Consider the following 21,243-nt stretch of genomic DNA (forward strand, 5'->3'; position numbering starts at 1 on the left):
TTCCAAGGATTTTGTTCCACCATCCCTTGATGACTCATAGGTTGCCAGAAAAATGGCTTGCTTTGGTCCTCCTCCTATTCCACGAACTTGACCTATTTCACCTTTTGCAGCAGCTGAATGTCCCACATAAACATATGCCACTTTGTAAACCGCCCTAACTGGGCTGCCCCCACCCCATGGCCCTGGTCACCACCTAGCGCACGAAACCGTGAGAGTGCCGTTGCCCTGGACAGGTGGGTAGGCCGACTCTTGGGCGCGGGCACTGGCACAGGGTCCCTCATAGTGCAATCAAGTGCCTCTGACGGTGGTGGTGCACACCCGCCGTCAGACACACCGCCGTACTATGAGGGGCCCAGTGCCAGTACCGACGCCCACGTGTGTGCCCCCCTTGCTTGGGCAGGGCCGCAGCATTTGCAATGTTTACCTCTCCCTGCTCCTCCGCTGTGTAGTCTGGGCTGTCAAATCCTTCACTGGGAGTGCCACTACAAATTGATTGAACTGAAAGATGATGGTTAAGATGTAGCTATGCCCTGTCCTGCTGGCCGGGCTCTAGCTCCAGATGATCAATGGCTTCCATTTCTTATGGACGTCGACTCACAATGACATGCAGTGGTGGTTTATCATCAGCTTTCACAGTTTTCCTACTCACAAACGTGTGACATTCCGGCGCACATTTTAAAATGTGCCCTCTCATGCCAATCAAATAGAATCGCCTACGGCCTGTGGCTTCTGTCTTTTGCACTCCAAAGTTACGTGACAGATCATGATAGCCAGTGAGCACCATGTTTAGAACGCTCCCTGTGATAAAAATTTAATTGAGATGAGTAACAGTGATGGAATCAATGGAAGTGCGATACAGCAAGACTTTATTCACAAAAAAATGTTTTCACTGTCTCAACACACAAATTAATTGAGGGTCAGCATCGCCTATGAGAATTGTGATGGAAGTTTTTCCCGTGAATAGTAATTCCTAGATTTCTGCAATCACTAGCCTTTATGTCAGTAATTGTATGCATCTCATTTCCTATTGCGGAGAGGCTGGACTGTATTACTGAGACAGAAATATATCTGAAGATTTAAAAATAACACCAAAAGTATATAGTTGTCTACGCCTCAAATGCATTTCCTTTTTTCCACTTTTTAGATTGCTGTGTAATCCATACTGAGAACACGGAGATTTTACATGTTTAAACTATGCTATATATACCTGCTATCCAGTGATAAAGTACCCTTTCTCAACTTTGTACAATCTGGTCAAATCTATACTGGGCCTGAAAACATCTGAGTCTGCCTCCTGATCTATAGACATATATTTTTAATGTGTAAACTAGGCTACATATATACGTGTAATCCGGTGAAACTGTACCCTTTATCAACTTTCTACAATGTTGTTGAATCCATACTGGGCCTGAGAACGGCTGCCGAGCTGTTAAGCAAGCTACAGCACCTGTGGTTTGGACACGTAATTTTTTCAGGAATGACGGCTAGGCCCAACTCCGGAATTGCGGTTGACCTGAACTTACTGGGAAATCATCGTTCGTTCGCGGGGAATAATCTGAATCCCAGATCCCCATCACTAACGGAGTTCAGCAGGTTATCTGCACCTGTAAGCGACAAAAGCTGGTCCTTTCAGTGTAGCGTGCATGCAGTCCTGGACATGTACGGGAATGCTAGACTTGTTATTGCTCGATCTCATGTGCCAGAGCCTCGCTTATCCCTCTAGTAAGCTTGACACGTACTGCGGGGGCATGCCGGAGTCTCGGTTGTTAATGGAATAAAGCTGAGAAATCGCTAGCACAACTACAAACACACATACCACACCACACACAGAATCGACAAAGCTTTCAAAGTGTGCATCTTTTCTTTAGGTGGCATGGTTGTGGTTTCCCGGGTGGAGTCCAATTAAGCCACAGGCTCCACTCCTGGTGGTGCCCTTTTGGACATTCCTTTAAGGTTCAGCTTTGCAATCATACTGCCCCCGGAAACCAAAAACTTTGCCTTCATGGACGCTGTTTGGAGGTTTGTGGGAATAAAGCCGCCCGATCAGCAGTCGGCATATGGGTCACCCTCCCAGGGCTGTGGGGTACTCGGTACCGGGCCGGTGTCAGTGGGATGTGTCACAGCAGAGGTGACCCGGACGGTGGCCCTGGGCGCCCATGTAAATGGCGTGGTATAATGGTAAAGAGTTTATATAGATAGTTTGACGCCACCTGTGGTGTTCGGCAGCATAGATGTTAGGCCGACGCTGCATGCAGATCCTCTGGGACTGATGGTGTTGTGCAGCAAAGATGGTGAAGCTCCCCACAGGTGGAGCTGGAGTCCCAGGGAAGTGTAGATGTAGTGATGGGGGAAAGGCACAGGCGGTGTAGGTGCTGGTACCCAGATGTAGCAGTGCTGGAATAACTGTAGGACACCAGAGCATGCAGTTCCAAAGCTTTACTCACAGTCTGCAGGTTTCACAGATGCCTGCCTCCGTGCTGTGTCCTCCGGGTCAGGACCTCAGCCAACCTCTGGGACCAAAATGGAAAGCTCCCTTCCAACACTCCGCCAAGATGTACCTTCCTGAATGTCTCCTTTCTAGCGCTTGTGGGGGAAGCACTCACAGGACCGTGGTTCACTGAAGTGCCTCCTGTCTAACAGATGTTCCTCAGACTTTACTTGTATGGCAGACAGCTGTAGCCTTTTCCTTCTGGCTCCCACACGTCGATGCTGGGGCCTCCGAGCCTTAGTTGGGTACAGAGCATTTATAGCTGCTACTTCCCCCGGTTTCTGCTGCAGGAACGTCAGTGTCCCTACAAACTCGGAGACCGGAATCGGGACCATGCGCTCCAGCTAGGAGTGAGCCTTAATTCTGCTCATCCTCCAGCTCCCCTTCTCACGTCCACACACTTCTCCTTCCCTGCACAGAGTGCCCTAACTTACCTCCTCCCGACCACAGAGAGCAGCGCCTCAGCAGTCAGGTTCAGAGGTCTCCCTGCTAGCCTGGATTGGGAAATGTGTTGTGTGTTGGTTTCACTGCTAGAGAGATCCTTCGTTGCTCCCTAGCTTGACAACACACTCCCTAGGAGGAAGGTAATGCCACATTGGCGACTGTACTCTTGGGGATGCCACAAGTGCACTGAGGCCCAGCCACTGCTGGATGATGCTGCTGGTACATTGACCCAGACCACTACATTCCCCTCGCACTCTACACTGCAAGAATCTGACCCAGAGGAAACTCAGGTTCCCCTTCCCACATACTATACCACCTTACACGGTGACAAAGAGGAAGGTGCAGATGAAAGTGCAGGTTCCTTGAGCAGGTGGGGATGGCATACTCATGGGCGATGGCACTGGCACAGGGCACCGCATAGTACGCAAAAGTGTCTCTGCCGGTGGGAGGGCCTAAACAGCCAAGTGCAGTGAGATGGAAGATGGGGACAACAAGGAGTTCAGAGTAGTGCTGGGATTCCCTAGCAAGGAGACTTATGTAATTGTTTTCAATGTTGGGACAGCAATTTTTGGGGAGCACTATACTCTGGTGAATGATATATGGGGCCCACCATACACTGGAGCATTCCAAAGGTGGACATCAGACACTGGAGCAGCATTTACAGGGCCCATTATACACTAGAGCAGTAGAAATGGGGCCCATTATATATGGAGCATTATTTGGGCCCATAAGACAGTGGAGCTTCATCCATTGGGACCAACATATACTATAGCATTATGTGGAGCTCATCATATACGGTTTGAAACATTATATGGGATCAATGATTCCATATGGAGAAATATATGGGCCTCATTACTCTGTATAGCGCACTAAGCGCTGGCCATAATACTGTGTGGAGTTATATACTGTCCGTTTTTGGAGGTATTGGAGAATTTAAAATGGATATCAGTCATGAGATATAAGAAGTGAAGTATTTTTCATTGTACTATACTGCTATTTCTCTGCCGTATCGGAGCATCATGAGTTGTGGTATGTGTTAAAGGGGCGCTCTTTGGCCCTGGGCCCACGAAAACCTGGAGCCAGCCCTACCCCCCCACAACTGTAGCCAAATAACCCCCATTTTTCAGTGCGTAACTAGTATTATGAAGTAAATTAAGGTTGACAAGCTTAAGTAATAAGAATTGATGCTTTTGGCATTCAAATGGGCACTGTAGGTGTGTTTCCTGTCCTCCTCTCACTGCCGACTTTAATTCCCCATTGACTTACATTGGGTTTCGTGTTTCGGTCGGACCCCCGACTTTTCCCTATAGTCGGCCGATTTTGCTCGACCCGACTTTTGGAAAAGTCGGGTTTCATGAAACGAAACTCGACCCTAAAAAACCAAAAGTCGCTCAACTCTACATATAACTATTATATAAATATAACTGTGATAAAATTAATAACGATCTAGAAATATGAAAAATAGCTTTACCATTGATAGAACTATCTGACACATGAAATATAACGTTAATATCAATAAAACTTTTCATATCAAGTGCAACAGAGTTCAGTGTAATCCAGAACCATGGTATTCTTCTTTTCCTAAGTGCAATATGGGGGAACCCGTCTCAAACCCCCAACATAGGCATTGGGCGTGGCTACAAGGCATAGCTGGTCACCTCGTTGGCCCACTTTTTGGCCACGCCAGACGGTTTTTGTTCTTTGGGCTTTAAAGTGCAAATGTAGAGTACTCACACTCTACACGGACTGAGGTAAAACCAATACGGAGCACATATAGTGCTAACTATTTACAGAGAAGTTATGGTCACTCATTGTCCATGACCACAGTGTTTTTAAACTTTTATGAAGGAACTTAACCAGGTTAACTATTAACTATTACATTTTTTTTTACTATTTTCCGTCATGTTCTATCTCCTCTTACTTCTTCTGCTTCCAGGACAGTGCCTGGGGTCTGCAACTCGCTGGTCAGGAAAGTTCGTGCTCCAGTGCTACATCGGGTAGCACAAGTTGCTCATCTCCCTCCACCTGGGTCTGGGAGGCTTGGGTGCACATTTGAGGCTTTCTGGGGTTGCAGTGCACCTAAAAGGGTCTCCTCGGTCACCGGGGCAGGGGCTATCACTGTACCTGCAGCTGTCGCTTCTCCGGTGCCGGACTCCTCCTCCGCTGGGGTCGGGACTGCGGGTTGCAAGGCCGTCTGCCGCTGGCATCTTCTCTCCCGCAAGGCCTCTTTCCTCTTAGATAGTGCGGTGATTTGTGAGCGCAGGAGCTGGCGGCTCAGCTCCTCCACCTCCGAGCCAAAGAACTCTGGGTCCTTTACTGGCAGCTGGTCCGGGCTTCCATCCCGTTGGCTGGGGGAGTCCTCTGCTTCCACCCCATGCTCCGGGTATCCCCCGCTCGCCATCTTGGGTTCCAGGTTGTTCTCTGTCATGCCCATGTGTTGTTCCCGCTCTCTCCTCCATGGGCAGTTCTTCTTTTTCCTTTTACCGCCATCCCAGATCAGGAGGTGGATCTCACTGGCCGACTGACATGTTCTTAGTGCACAAAAGTATCTACAGTGGGCAGGCATGGTGTTCGTGCCAATCAATAACTCAGCCCACGATGGGAAGCTACAGCACTCCCATTTACATAAACTTGGGGCGTCTTCCACGGTCTTTTTACACAGTCTTAAGGCACGAGACATGGTTTATCGGGTTGGTAGATCCTGTTCATGATGCCAAGTTTGCAGTGCCCCCTACCTCTGGGGTTATTCAGTATCGGGTCGGTCAATTCTTAAAAGAGATGTCACGGCAGCAGTGACCCAGTCCGTAGCCCTGGGCATGCAATGAAAATAAAGAAGATAATGATTTAAGGGAATAAAGATGGGGATGATTCGTGATGCCACCCGTGGTGTTCGGCAAGAAAGGTGATAGCCTATGCTGCAAAAGAGACCACTGGAGCGGTTGTTACAGCTCTCCACGGGTAGAGCTAAGCACCAGGGCAGTTATAGGTGTTAGAGATGATGATGGTGGCTGTGGTGCAAAATCAGGTGACGCTGTAAATACGTCAGAGGACACAGTGGAGTGCAGTCTTCACACTTTTACTCACAGTTCTTCCAGTTACAATTCCCAACCGGGGTGCCAGAACCCCCTTCAGAATTTCCTTCCCTGGCTGTCTCACTGCGTTGGCTTCCTCCTCTTCTGCCCTGCGCCTTCACACACAGTGTCCCAAGCCAGCAGCCCCGGATCCTGACGGGCGATGTGCTCTAGGTCCCCTTGATCCTATCCGGCTGCCTTTTCAGCGAATGTGTATGGATGTGGCTGCAGCACATGCAGATACTGCAACCTCCGGTTAGCTAGCTGAGTCCTTAGTTTCTCCACTAGTCTGGGGCCGGTCCCCTACTGCGACCTGGTCCATTTACATGACTATGGTTGGCATGGATATGGGCCCTACGGGTGGATTCCTCACTACCCGTGCCCCTAGGACCCCTTCTTACTCTCTTCCACTGAAGCTTATCTTTCTGTTCTTCTGTCTTTCCTTTCTCTCCTTCTACTGTCTTCTGGTCTAGGGACAAGCTCCTCACTGCTTAAGTCTCCAGCTCCAACTATCTACACTTTCTCACTGTCCTTCCTTCAGCTCTCCCCCTGCTGCTTTCTCCACTCACACGCTATGCCTAGGTCCTCACGGGCCCTGAGAGGTATAGTGTTGGATGCAAGTGTCTGGGTTCTGGGTAGTACCCCTGTGGCACCCCTGAGGGTTCAGTCACCACAGATGTACTGCACCTCCTCCTGAGGTGTGGTACCCCACCATTCAGGTAAGGTGGAGATACCTGACCACGCTCCAACACCTGAATCCCACACAACATATTAGTGTAGCAAAGCACCCTTTGGTGGCTCCCTGCTTGGAATACGAAGCGTGCTGTGAGGCGGGTGGAGTTTAGTCTGCACTAAAAGAGCGGGAAGGGTTTAGGATTTAGTCAGTCTGACAGAGTCAGAGGAGGAGAGAAGATCCCCTGAGTGGGATGGATGAAGGAAGTGCTGCAGCCGACCTCAGTGACCTGGGTCCGCTGGCACAGGAAAGGAACTTTGATAGAAAGCCTGACTCTCCATAAGAAGGAAAGGATTAGTACGGAATGTGAGGAGAAGAAGAGAACTAAGGATTAGAGTTAGAGGAGAACCCTTCCCAAGTTCTAAGCACAAGGCCGGGGTCTGGTCCCCGAGTTTGTATGGATACTAATGGTGCTGCAGCAGACACCGGAGGAATAGAAGTTGTCACCACTTTATTCCCACACCAGACTTGGGGGCACAAAAGCAACGTAAGAGAGCCGGGACTAGGTAGTAAGGAATCCCCGAAGCAGGCTACAGCTGTCTGCCGTACAAGTAGAGTTCATAGGAATATCTGACAGGAGGAACGCCAGTGTAACTCAGTACTGTGAGTACTTCACTAAAGGCACTAAGAGGGAGATGTTCAGAAAAGGCACATAAGTTGGCGGAGTGTTGGAAAGGAGTACTTCATCTTGTCTGGAAGTTGGCTGAGCTCCTGACCCGGAGGACATGGCATGGATGAGGGCTCTGGTGCCACAACAGACTGTGAGTAAAGCTTTGGAACTACATGCCCTGCTGTCCTCCACTTATTGCTGCGTCAACCTGTCCCGCACTGCGACATCCCCTGTGCCCGACACTACACCATCTAAGTGTCACTTCACCTACTCTGCCCTGGGACTAAAGCCCTGCCTGTGGAGGGCTATAACATCATTGCTGCACCACACAATCTGTGCCAGAGGATCTGTCTGCAGCGTCGGCTTAACACCTTCATTGCCGAAAACCACAGGTGGCGTCACGACTCATTCATTCTAATCATCATAAGCACACTGAACATTCCCCCTTTCACAATGGGTGCCCAGGGCCACGGGCCGGGTCCCAGCTGCCGTGACATCTCCCATTGAAGCTCATCGGGCCCGGTACCGAGTACCCCATGGCCCTGGGAGGGCGACCCAACTTGGCATCACGAACAGGATGTCGAAGCCCGATGCCACCGGGTTCTGTGTGCCTAAGATTTATTGGACTTAAACATTGCTGAAAATGTGCAGAATAACCAAATTCATAGACTGTAAAATGGACTCTAAAAATGGCCGCCGGCACGGAGAAGGGCATGACAATATGGGTGGTCCTAAGAAAAGACCACGAACTGTCCTGGGCCTCCCCTGCCTGAACTTCTATGCAACTGCAACATGGCCCACCCCCCGAGGGGTTCGTATACTGGCCTGGTATGGAGGAGTAGGAAGAAGACACCGCCTTCAGAAGGAAGAGCGAGGGCCGGTGGCGGGAAAAGAGTCTAGACAGGAAGAAGAAGGAAGAGAAAACGCCATGATGGAAGAAGGAGGGAGGCCCGAAAAGCGCAAGGAGGTTGAGCTGAACCTCCCCGGCGCATTGGCTGAAGGCTCCGATCCGGCTTCCACAATGGACCGCCAGCAGCTGGAGGCCGAGATAGCCCAGCTGACACACCGTCTATGGCTGAGGCAGGAGGCGCTCTGGATAATGAACTGGCAGCACGCCCAGGAGGGGCCTACACCATCGGTACCTCCATGTCCGGTACCCTCACCATTGGTACCCACTATCGCTGCTGTCACGCCGGTACCTTCACCCACAGTACCTGCCACCGATGCACAAGACTTCTCGCCGGCAGCACCTGTGAAGCCTGCGGCTGCTGCTGTGCCATTGGCAGTGCCTGTCTCCACCTGCACGCTGCCATCACCGCAGAGTGCAGCCTGTCGGGAGGAGCTCTCGGAGGACCTGGGAGCCGGAGCGGAGGAAGCTGAGCCCCAACCTGGACCTGACGCGGCTGCGCCGGTCCCACCGGAGACCCCTGCGGACCCAGAGCCGCCATCTGCTCCACCGCCGCCTCCGACAGCAAAATGGACTATTCCGGTGGATGTTCCTGTTGTTGATTGCCGTTCTAACCCTGCACCGAAGCCGGAGCAACGCCAGAAGGCCCCAGGTACGTCCACTGTCCCTACACCTGTGAAGGCCTCGGGGTGTGTAGCTGCTGCAGCGTCCGGACAGGTCGTGCTGGACCTTGTCTGGGACCGGGACTCTGAGCCCTGGGGGGAAACACCTGAACCCCTAGCGGTAGTGCCCTTGTCTACAGTGGGTAAAAGCAGATCCCGGGAGGAGGAAGAAGAGACAGAGTCCTTTTGTCAGCAGACCCTCCTCCAGCTGGCAGCCAAGCAGAGAGAGCGGGAACAGCGGAGGCTGGCTGTGCAGGGCCCTGATCTGGACCGGAAGGAAAAGGTCCGTGCCGGTCACTACGGTCCCCGGGACTCAGCCGGATGGGGACAGGTCCTCAATGTGAATAATGAGCGGGGGTTTGGTTTTATCACGGACCCCAAGCAGATTAGTGACCTATTCTTTAGTAGGAGGGATGTGGAGTCACACCTCCGGAAGGGACATCCTGCAAGAGACTTGCAACCGGGGGAATACGTTACTTTTACCCGGCATGAGGGGTTGCGTGGCTGGTACACCATAAACATACGCCAAATCCCCGAAGATTTAATTGTGGCCTATAAGAAAGAGAAGGCCTATGTCCCACCGGCAGGAATACCTCCCACTGTAGTGATCCCACCTGCCAAGGTCAGACAGGCTATATCAACCCCTGTCAGCCACCCTATGGTACAGGTAGTTGCACCTGCTGTACCTCAAGCAGCAATCCACCCAGCTGCCAACAACTCGTCCTATGTGAACCCACAAGCAGGAAGAGGATGCTCACAATTTCTTCCCTGGAAGCAGCCCAAGTCATCAGCTTCCAGTACCCCAGGAGGGGACCACCAACATTAAAGAGCATACCAAAAACTAACTCTGTTACCCAGGGGGTATTTGCACTATTGTGCCTGTTTTTCTATTTTTTGTTATCATGCTGTTTCCCTGTTGATTCCAGTTTTGTTGCCCAGTTTTATTGGCAGCGTTTTTCTTACTGAACTGTGGAGATCATGGACACTGAATGATCCAGAACTTTAATGTACATAGTTGCATCTCTTTATGTGCCCTCTCTTGGATTTACATAGCCCTTTTGGAAATAAGGACTACCTCACTTGGAGCATGGCTCCCATCAAAAGGACACTGCCAGAGATCCCGGCTGGGAGCGGTGTCCAGCACTTACAAGAATTATTGAAGTTTTGATGTAAAGTATTTTATATTGTGCCTTATGAAAGTCTTAATAGTTAGACAACAGCTTTTATATAGAATCTAGTTAATAGCAATGACTATTAGGAATGTTTTAATAAAGAGATGAAGGATTTGAATAAGGATAAAGATTTGAAAAATGCAGGTGACGAACCAGGCATCAGCGGTTGTCACTTAAGGTTAATAATAGAAAGTAGAAAATGTGAAAGAGGAGATGATGAAGAAATATGTTAATGATAATACTTGAAATAGCACTTTGAATTTGGAACTGTAGTAAGATATAGATAGTTAGTTAAAATGTTTGTAACGTTCAAGACTCCGTGCCTCCCACATTGGGAAGTTTAGATATGAACTGTTTATTTAGCATCACAAAATTTTGTATGTTCCTGTATTTGTCCATCTTTGCTTCTTTTACAGCCCGCGGATGTGCTGTGTTTAACGGGGGGGTATGTGGCGCCCCTGAGGATTCAGTCGCCACAGAGGTACTGCACCTGCTCCTGAGGTGTGGCACCCCACCATTCAGGTAAGGTAGAGACACCTGACCACGCTCCAACACCTTCATCCCACACAACATAGCACTGTAGCAAAGCACCCTTTGGTGGCTCCCTGCTTGGAACACGAAGCGTGATGGGAGGCGGGTGGAGTTTAGCCTACACTAAAAGAGCGGGAAGGGTTTAGGATTTAGTCTGACAGAGCCAGAGGAGGAGAGAAGATCCCCTGAGTGGGATGGATGAAGGAAGTGCTGCAGCCGACCTCAGTGACCTGGGTCCGCTGGCACAGGAAAGGAACTTTGATGGAAAGCCTGACTCTCCATAAGAAGGAAAGGATTAGTATGGAACGTGAGGAGAAGAAGAGAACTAAGGATTAGGGTTAGAGGAGAACCCTTCCCAAGTTCTAAGCGCAAGGCCGGGGTCCGGTCCCCGAGTTTGTATGGATACTAATGGTCCTGCAGCAGACACCGGAGGAATAGAAGTTGTCACCACTTTATTCCCACACCAGACTTGGGGGCACAACAGCAACATAAGAGAGCCTGGACTAGGTAGTAAGGAGTCCCCGAAGCAGGCTACAGCTGTCTGCCATACAAGTAGAGTTCATAGGAACATCTGACAGGAGGAACTCCAGTGTAACTCAGTTCTGTGAGTACTTCACTAAAGGCACTAAGAGGGAGATGTTCAGAAAAGGCACATAAGTTGGCGGAGTGTTGGAAAGGAGTACTTCATCTTGCCTGGAAGTTGGCTGAGTTCCTGACCTGGAGGACACGGCACGGATGCGGGCTCTGGTGCCACAACAGACTGTGAGTAAAGCTTTGGAACTACATGCCCTGGTGTCCTCCACTTATTGCTGCGTCAACCTGCCCCGCACTGCTACATCCCCTGCGTCCGACACTACACCATCTAAGTGTCACTTCACCTACTCTGCCCTGGGACTAAAGCCCTGCCTGTGGAGGGCTATAACATCATTGCTGCACCACACCGTCTGTCCCAGAGGATCTGTCTGCAGCGTCGGCTTAACACCTTCATTGCCGAACACCATAGGTGGCGTCACGACTCATTCATTCTAATCATCATAAGCACACTGAACATTCCCCCTTTTACAATGGGCACCCAGGGCCACGGGCCGGGTCCCAGCTGCCGTGACATCTCTCATTGAAGCTCATTGGGCCCGGTACAAAGTACCCCACGGCCCTGGGTGGGCGACCCATCCGGGTGGGCGACCCATCCGGGTGGGCGACCCACCCCCGCGTTACCTGAGAGTGGAGTACCACACCTCTGGATGAGGTGCAGTATCTCTGTGGCAACTGAAGCCCCAGGGGCATCACAAATACACTACAGGACATTTTATCCATTTTTTACTCAGTTCTTTTCTCAGCTCGTCCAGATTAGTCACAGGTACAACACAGGATCCTTCACACATCATAACCTTTCCTTTCCCTGTGTTGTCCTTAACGCCTCCAGGAATATTGCAGGGTCGTACCGTCTCCTCCAGTACCGCAGCACTCTGTTCAGCCTAATCCGCTTCAGGCGTTCCCTGTCCGATTCGCCCTGGACATCTGGGATCGATCTAGCTGTCACCATGTTGATGCTGCCCTGTATTCCTCCACCTCTTTTGTGACCATTAGCTTCTAGGCCCTGGACGAGCTGGGATCTTCTGCTTTAATGTTGCGGGGCACAACTGCCCTGGCCAGGCTCCCAGACCCTTTTCCCTGAGCCCAGGAAGCTCTCTCTCACTTAACCCAGTTGGCCCCTCCTAGTTAACTAAACCCTATTGGTCTATCTTACTCTGTTATGTTCTTTCCTATTGTGCCCCCTCTAGTGGGCTAATCTAAATCCTACAACTAGCTAGATCCTATACTTTTTCCTACATCTTATACAATACACTGCTCAGCATATTAATATTATACATACACAATAATATGGCAGCATTACAAAACATATGATAGAATACATATACAATGTGTGTGTATATACTATATATATATATATATATATATATATATATATATACACACAATGCATTATTCATAACAGAGACATAGAAGCAGGTGCAAGGCAGGCAGGGTATAAACTGTCCTCTGTACCCCCTTATAAATACAGTAAGTACATTTTCTCCTTTCCTTCAAAAGTGGCTGTTAGTAAAAAATAGGAGCAGAAATGAAAGAAGGAATTCTCCAGCGCAGAAGGAAAGGTAAAACGTCACATTTATTCTATACTTGTTAAAAGAAAGACATGTTGGTTACACCAATGAATATTCCAGGGAGTACAATACCAACGCGTTTTGACTAGATAGTCTTTCTGTTAACTAGTACAGAATAAATGTGAAGTTTTATCTTTCCTTCAACGATGGAGAATTCCTTCTATCATTTCTGCTTCAAGAAACACCCAGGGCCAGGGTGGCTCCAAGTGTGGACTTCATTCCTTAACAGGTGCCAGGAATACAGTGAGCTATTTCCCCCTCTACCTTTGTCAAAAATAGGTTTACATTTACAGTGGATATAAAACATCTACACACACCTTTTAAAATGCCATGTTTTTGCCATGTAAAAAATCATACCAAAAACAATGATTTCAGAACTTTTTCCACCTTTAATGCCACCCATAATCTGTACAAATCCATTGAGAAACAAACTGAAACAAACTGGAAAATGAAAAAATAAAACCGAAAGATTGTGATTGAACAAGTGTGAGCACCCTCTTATATTTGGGGCTGTGGTTGTGTCCAGAATTACTCAATCACGTTTAAACTCATGACAAATAGTAGTCAGTACACAGCTGCCAAAATGTAAAGCGATTCTGATTAACCCCATATAAGTTTAGCTGTTCTAAGATTTTCCTGGCATTTTCTTAGTTATATTTTACAGCAAAATCAGCAATCTATAAACAGTTTACAACACAGCAAAGGGATCTCATTGTTGTACAGATTATTTGTGGCACTGAAGAAGGAAAAAGTTCTGAAATCATTCTTCTTGGTATAATTTTTTACATGGCAAATCCTGGCATTTTAACAGGGGTGTGTAGACTTTTTAGATTTGTCTATGTGTACAATCTATAGTATGTACCGATGCACCAAGTTTTTTTCATGTTCTTTACGAAAAATTAAGCACAGGTAGTGCTCATATACTTTCTTATTTAACCATTTTGTATGTTTTGTTTTCATTTTAGTGCAACAGAAATGGATTTGAAACAGAAACAAAAAACCTTAGGTATGCAAGAACAAGGTACAATAAAGCGCTAAAGTGAATATACAGTAATGTTACTATGAAATGATTATCTCACTGACAGCACATATGCTATATTTACAAACTTCAGTAGTGACAAAGAAGATAACTGCAGTTTTGACGCATTTTAACAAGGATTTCATGATTTGCTTTTCTTCACCGTGAATATCAATGTGGTTAATATACTGCATATGACCTCATTACAATTCAACAATGACCTAAAGGATATGCTGCAGTTTTATTGTCTGAAGAGTAAAGCCCCCATTACACATAACGATGTCCCAGCGATCCCACCAACGATCCGACATGATGGGATCGCTGGGACATTGATAGGCTGATCACTGGTGAGCTGTCACAAGACAGCCCCTCCAGCGATCAGGATCAGCGACGCTGGACGCTGGTTTCTAATGTAAGCATCGGGTATCCAGGAGCAGCGCGATTCCTGGATACCTGCTGTTTACCTTGGAAACCAGCGTACACGCTGGTTTCTAATGTAAACATCGGGTATCTAAGAGCCGCACGACTCCTGGATACCGGATGTTTACCTTGGAAACCAGCGTGTACTCCGGTTTCCAAGGTAAACAGCGGGTATACAGGAGTCGCGCTGCTCCTGGATACCCGATGTTTACATTAGTAACCGGCGTCCAGCGTCGCTGATCGCTGGTCTCTCGCTGCCACACGCAGCAATGCGTGCTGGGCAGCGGGAGACCAGCGACCGAAAAATGGCCCAGGACGATGCTACACGATCAGCGATAACCAGCAGGGGGGCCGGTCGCTGATCCCCGTCACACACAGTGATCTCGCTGGCGAGATCGCTGATGCTTCACAAAATCAGCGATCCAGCTAGCGAGATCGCTGTGTGGGCCGGGGCCTTAAGTCATAAGATGCATTCGTCCCAGCTGTAGGCAAGCCAAAGGTAGCCAACATTGTAAGAATTTCTCAAAAGTATACAAATGTATTTGTACATGACTTTGTTAACTGCGCTGACTGGTCATCTAAACAATTTACCATAAATGGCTAACAAAGGCTTTGGACACCTTTGGTGGTAGATTAATGTGTTTTGCTAATGTAAGGGGAGGATAGGACTGTAGTCATGGCAAGAGACACTGAAGCATCTGTGTCCCGACCTTCCCTCACAGAAAACTGTATTACACTTCTCAGCGTACCTGCGTCTCCAGTTTCTAGTCCCCCTGGGTGCTTCACAGGCGGCAATGGCCCCTCTTCCGGGTGACCCCAGAAATGGAGACACAGTCCAGGATAACTGGCACATTCTCTTTACTTAGAACTTCACACCTTATATCCACAGTTGGCACATCATGGAATTCACATTCAACTGCACTTGTTTCCTCATCCTTCCCTATTTCGCTGACGCTTCAGTGCGGCACTGGACCATACCGTCCTAGACTGCTCCCCAGATTCTCCCTGGCCCAACCTCGCCATGATGACAATTCCTTCTGCCTGTTTCGCCCCAGACTCAAAATCATCAGCCACCAGGTTTGGTTGCCTCTGGAAAAGCATCCGGCCCGGCTGTACCATTCTCTTCGATGCTCCAACTTCCTTCAGCTCCTCACTCCAACCGACTCCCTCCCTAAAGGCATCTGCCCAGGCTATGAGTCGCCACATCTTCTTTATCCTGTACTGGCCCACTGCAATGATGCCTAGTGGCTGTGGATAAAATGGGCTGCAGCTACTTAACGTTGCGTGGCTGCCGAGCCATCCTGGGCCTATAGCACATGTGGACACTTTAGGCACCCTGGCCTCATCTAACTAACTTCCCCTCTGCTCTAATCTTATCTCTCGGCTGCCCCTCCTACACTTAACCCTATACTACCCACTAACTAATCTATATACTAGAGTGCCCCCCTCTAGTGTCCAACCAGGAGTACTACACTTTCCCTATACTGTACATGAAAACATAGTAAACATTATTACACTATAGACCCATAGTACATTCGTAGAAGTCGGATTTTCCATAGGTAAAGCCAAGATGAGTAAATATGCCATAGCAGTGCTGTTATATTTGGTATGAATACTCCATGATTTCGAATGCTAAGACTGAGAAAATGCATCAGCTTGGAAAAGCGCAGTTTAAAGCAAAATAAAAGAGATGCAGAGGAGGAAATTTCTGAGCATCAAAACTTTGAGAATGAATTTATAGTGAAATCAAATTCTAAGACAAGTCACCTGGGAACAATTCTTCGTAGCATTTAATGTATCTGAGTATTTAAAGGGCAAGTAAATGTAACATTCTTAACCATTTATATGGTCATGTAGGTAATTAGAAAAAAAAGTATTGATACCTTTCTATTTGCTGTTCAATGAGTTGTTTCATAGAAATCCACAAGCTTACAAATAAGCAAATGAGCGTTAGGTGCTTCATCCCACTCAAAGCACCTAAAGTTTGCCTGCCCAAGTTATTTACCGTACATCCTTAGTGCCTGCCTCCGGTTTTTTGATTGATAGCTGGCTATCTCGCTGATGACAGACGCCTAGCAGGAAATCTTGCCCCAGGTCTTTTTCTGGGAATACAGTGTCAATGAGTGGCACAAGTGCATTAACATACTGAAATCAGCGCCTTCAGGAGAGGACCATACAGTGCAAGCGCGAACTCCACAGTAATTTGAGCAGGCACAAGAGTTTCTGCCAGCAAGACTGCCAGTTATCAATCAAAAGAGAGAGGTAAGCACTTTCGATGTAAATGACTGGGAAAGGCAAACTTCCATTAAGTGCTTTGGGCAGGATGAAGCACCTAACATTTCGTCTGCATATTCATAAAATCATCATTTTTTGTGTAATAATGTAATGGACAGTAAATAGAAATGTATCAATGCATTTAGCTTTCATTGATCTACATGAGCATACAGTTGTGCTCAAAAGTTTACATACCCCGGCAGAATTTTTGCTTTCGTGGCCTTTTTTCAGATAACATGAATGATAATCCCAAAACTTTTTCTCCACTAATGGTTAGTGGTTGGGTGAAGCCATTTATTGTCAAACTACTGTGTTTTATCTTTTTAAATCATAATGATAACTCAAAACATCCAAATGACCCTGATCAAAAGTTCACATACCCCACTGTACAAACAGTTAGAGAGGTTAGACTTGCTGATTATTTTACGGCTACCCGCTTAAATTCTAAATTATGTACTATGCTGATAGCAGGTCAAGTAGGACTAGATTATTTATTGCCAAAAAAGCATATATGAGTTACTCTCACTTAAAGTCATTCAATACTAATTTATTAATACTCTAATGGACACTTTGTAATGGATCTCGCTAAACAGAAATCATGCCATTACTATTGCAATTTGTTGTCTAAATGCTTTTAGTTACATAGTTAGCCACTTATTTTACAAGTCTCATCGTTAAAGCTAAAAATAGAATAATGTTAGTACATCTGGTGGAAATTGTGGCATGCAAATATTTCCATTTTAACGCTTTGAATATCTTATTTAATCCAATGCAATTGCTCCTGACACATGGAAACAGTCATATTTTTAGCTTGGATGCATTCACTCACATATCTGCATTAACAAACTATTATAGGAAGGAAAACATGATGATGTCTGCTACAGAAGAATCAGAACTGTGTCTGTGGCACCCCTGAGGCTCAGTCGCCACAGAGGTACTGCACCTTCTTCTAAGGTGTAGTGCCCCACCGTCCAGGTAAGGTGGGAACTCCTTTCCACGCTCCAACACTCACACCCCACACACCAGGGTAGTTCTGCACAACCACATTGCGGCTCAGTGCTTAGATAGTAGCAAAGCACCTTTGGTGGTTCCCTGCTTGGAACTCTGGACGTGCTGGGAGGTGGGTGGAGTTAGGATAGATAAAAGACTGGGAAGGTTTAAAATTAGAGGTCAGTCCCTCAGGGGGAGTGCATCAGGGAAGTCTGAGAAGGAAGCCACTCGGAGAGGAATGGGGATCCCTGGAAGAAGGGATGGAGGAAGGAGTGCTGCAGCTGCCTCAGTGACCTGAGCCAGCTGGCACGGGAAAGGAAGGAAGGAAGAAGGACACTGATCTGTAACCTAAGCATCCATAAGAAAGAGAGAATAATACGGAACGAAGGAGAATAGAACAGAGAGGATGTGGGTTGGAAGGAAGCACCCTGCCTATAGGTTCTAAGCGCAAGGCCGGGGCCCGGACCCCGAGGTTGTATGGACACTTATGGTTCTGCAGCAGACACCGGTGGAGTAGTTGGCTGTAAATGCACTACTCCCATCTAAGACTTGGGGCACAACAGCATTTGGATAGAGAGCCGGGACTCAGGAGAAGGGAGTCCCCAAAGCAGGCTACAGCTGTCTGCCGTACAAGTAGAGTTCTTGGGAACATCTGATGAGAGGAACTCCAGTGTAACTCAGTACTAGGAGATCGTCACACTTTAAGGCGCTATAGAGGAGACGTTCAGAAAGGTACATGTTGGCGGAGTGTTGGAGGGGAGCCTACCATCTTGCCTGGAGGTTGACTGAGTCTCTGACCCGGAGGACACGGCCCGGAGGCAGGCACCTGTGTGCACTACAGACTGTGAGTAAAGCTTTGGAACTACAAGCCCCGGTGTCCTCCATTCATTATCGCGCTTACACCCTCAGTACCACTACATCTGGGTACCAGCTCCTACACTGCCTGCGCCTCTCCTCATCCATCACAGCTACACTGCCCTGGGGCTACAGCTCCACCTGTGGGGAGCTTCACCATCTTGGCTGCCACACACCACCAGCCCCAGAGAATCTGCATGCAGCGTCGGCTTAACACCTCACTTGCCGAACACCACAGGTGGCGTCACAAACTATTCATTCAAACTAACCACAATACAAATTCCCCCATTACTTGGGCACCCAGGGCCACGGACTGGGTCACTGCTGCTGTGACACATCCCGCTGGCACCGGCCCGGTACCCACAGCCCTGGGAGGGCGACCCAACTCCTCCTGAACATTTGTGGCAAAGTGTCCCCATTTATTCATCAGTGATGACCCTCATTTGTAAACCAAAGTGAAAATGAATGGGGAAAAATCAGAGAGATCCTCAGGCGATTCTTCTTACTCATGATATAAATAACAACGTTCCTTCATAAGACATGCTTGTCAATAGGGATGATAATATCATTTGAAATTAACATTTACCAGCTTCTCTAAAAATTTTCAAAAAATTTTAATTAACACTGCTCCAAAGCCTCCAACTGCTCTGAAAGGGTGTGTATGACACCCTGAGACCTCATAGGACTGTCCCCAACAGTTTTCAAGAACCTTAACATAAACACAGCCTTGGTAACGTCAAAGTGTTTGACCAACCTTATCAAGTATGGCTATGGCAAACCAGGCACAGGTGGTAACAGCCAGCGTAATAAAATAGTTACAATTTATCTGTATTTTTTGTGATCAGGCAGACAGTTCTGTTGCTTCCTGTAAATTGAGGAGAACAACTCAAATTTCTGATGCAGGGGCCTACTGGTAGAATTCACCCGGTTGGGCTTATGGGGCAGTCACAGAGAGATTTTGTGGCACCCCAGGAGTCCAGTTGCCACAGTGGCATTGCCTGCCTCGCGGGGGGGGGTGATGTCATGCCTGAAAGCAAGGAGGAATTCACTGGCCAGATACAACAGCATACAACACTTTCCTACTCCAGACCAGAAGGGGGAGCTCTAAACCCAGTTTCAGGGGAGCTTTCCAGCAAGTTCTGGGCTGGGGTGGAGTTAGTTTAGTCAGTCTGAGGGAGAAAGAGAGGAGAGTGGACGTGAAATGAAGAACCTGAGGAGTGGGGGTGGAATTAAGCTCACCTCAGGGTCATGTGCTAAAGACCGGACACTGGAGTCCGTGGCTGTGTGGGTGCTGAAACCCCGACAGCTAAATCCGGAGGGCAGGGGACTGCAGGTCCCCTGGCCCCACCATAACACCTGAAGGCACAGAAGCAACAGACCAGAGTCGGAGCCACAGTGAAGTAGTGACACCTGCAACAGGCTCAAGCTGCCTGCTATACAGGCAAGAACCAAAGGAACAGAAAAGAGCCAAGGACTGAGCACAGCTTTATGCAGCAAGGATCTTAGCATACAGCACAATAGGGAGGCCTACTCTGAACCCACCTGGCTATATGGATCCCAAACTGCTTCCAGGCTGAACGGATCTACAATACCAGCTGTAATCAGTGCCCTGGACTATATCACAAACTGTGAGAAAAAGAGTGAAGACTGCACTTTGCAGTGTCCTCCCCTTTATTTGCTGCGACACCTGCTCTGTACTACAATCATCATCATCTCTATATATCACACTATAGAGCCCTGGGACTAGCTCCACCTGTGGGGAGCTGTACCAACTCTGCTGCACTACCATCTGCCCCAGTGGTCTCCCCTGCAGTGGCAGCTAACACCTTTGTTGCCGAATACTACAGATGGCGGCACGAGCTACAAACTATAATTTATAAACTTTAATCTCCCTTTCCATCATTTTTATTGGTCCCCCAGGGCCACGGACCGGGTCACTGCTGGTGTGATGCACCCCCTAAGGACCGGCCCAGTACCGAGTGCCCCCACGGCCCTGGCAGGGCACTCCAATTTTCTTTCAGTTTGTATTTCTGCGTGAAGAATTAAAAAAATGTATAATTGAACTGCAGCGGCACTATAACAAATGTGATCAATTACAGCCTCCTATCTCACTCACTATCAGTTGAATGTCTTTATTATTCACTTTCCTTCTCATGTTATACACTAATCCTCCTCACTGCTGTGCCACAACACACACTAATTGTAGAATTTGTTCACTAGTTTATGGCTGTCTCTCCCTATCTCTATGGCTAAGCAATGCAATATGGCGTTCTTTCACTATCCAGATTCACTGCTAAATGACTGCTTCATTTCCTGCTTCAATTTTTATACAGACTATGAGAGTTTTTCTGACTGGATGTGCTGTACCATGTGTCATAGCTGCACCTGAGGTCATGTGAGCCTTCTTAGGGTGATATAGTATTCTGCATTGTGTAAAATGCTTGTTGGCAAATTCAAAAAAATTGACACATGTTGAATTGACATGAAATTGATTTGTTCATCTACACTTGCAATAAATCCTTAAATTGAATTTATTTTTTTAACTCAAAATGTCACATTACGTGAGACCACCATTAAGAATTATTTGTATCCTGCATTAGATATTAATTAAACTGGACCTATTTCTGTGGGCCCCTATGGGAAGGTAAATTGTATTTTAATGTTTACAATAAAAATTATTGAAATGGCAACAACCTATTCTCTAGCATAATAACAACACTGGCTTATACAGGTAACAGTCTAATAAAATGCTAAGTAGCTATGTCATGAACTATGTACAATAATGTGTAACACCTTATTATGGCAATATAAAACAGGTATAAAGTAATCCAGTAACAAAAATAGTCCACACATAGCAAGTCAGTTACTTTACTGCTGAAGGCATATTTATTGAGAACGTTAGCATT

At 47.6% G+C, this 21,243-nt stretch overlaps 1 protein-coding gene across 4 annotated transcripts in view; it reads left to right on the top strand.

Annotated features, from left to right (window-relative positions):
- PIGZ (phosphatidylinositol glycan anchor biosynthesis class Z) overlaps window positions 1-21,243 on the top strand; it is a 93,857-nt gene that overhangs the window by 63,776 nt on the left and 8,838 nt on the right. Inside the window, exons 3-4 of one of the 4 annotated variants that reach the window (XM_073578731.1) lie at window positions 10,504-10,609; window positions 13,746-13,801. In XM_073578731.1, the coding sequence (XP_073434832.1) occupies window positions 13,756-13,801 (46 nt within the window). In that variant the 5' untranslated portion in view covers window positions 10,504-10,609; window positions 13,746-13,755. The remainder of the gene's footprint in view (window positions 1-10,503; window positions 10,610-13,745; window positions 13,802-21,243) is intronic. The other 3 variants (XM_073578733.1, XM_073578730.1, XM_073578732.1) reach the window with 3 other exon arrangements.

This window comes from Dendrobates tinctorius, unplaced genomic scaffold, assembly GCF_039654945.1.
Source record: "Dendrobates tinctorius isolate UK_male_01 unplaced genomic scaffold, ASM3965494v1 ptg000060l, whole genome shotgun sequence".
Classification (NCBI taxonomy): domain Eukaryota; kingdom Metazoa; phylum Chordata; class Amphibia; order Anura; family Dendrobatidae; genus Dendrobates; species Dendrobates tinctorius.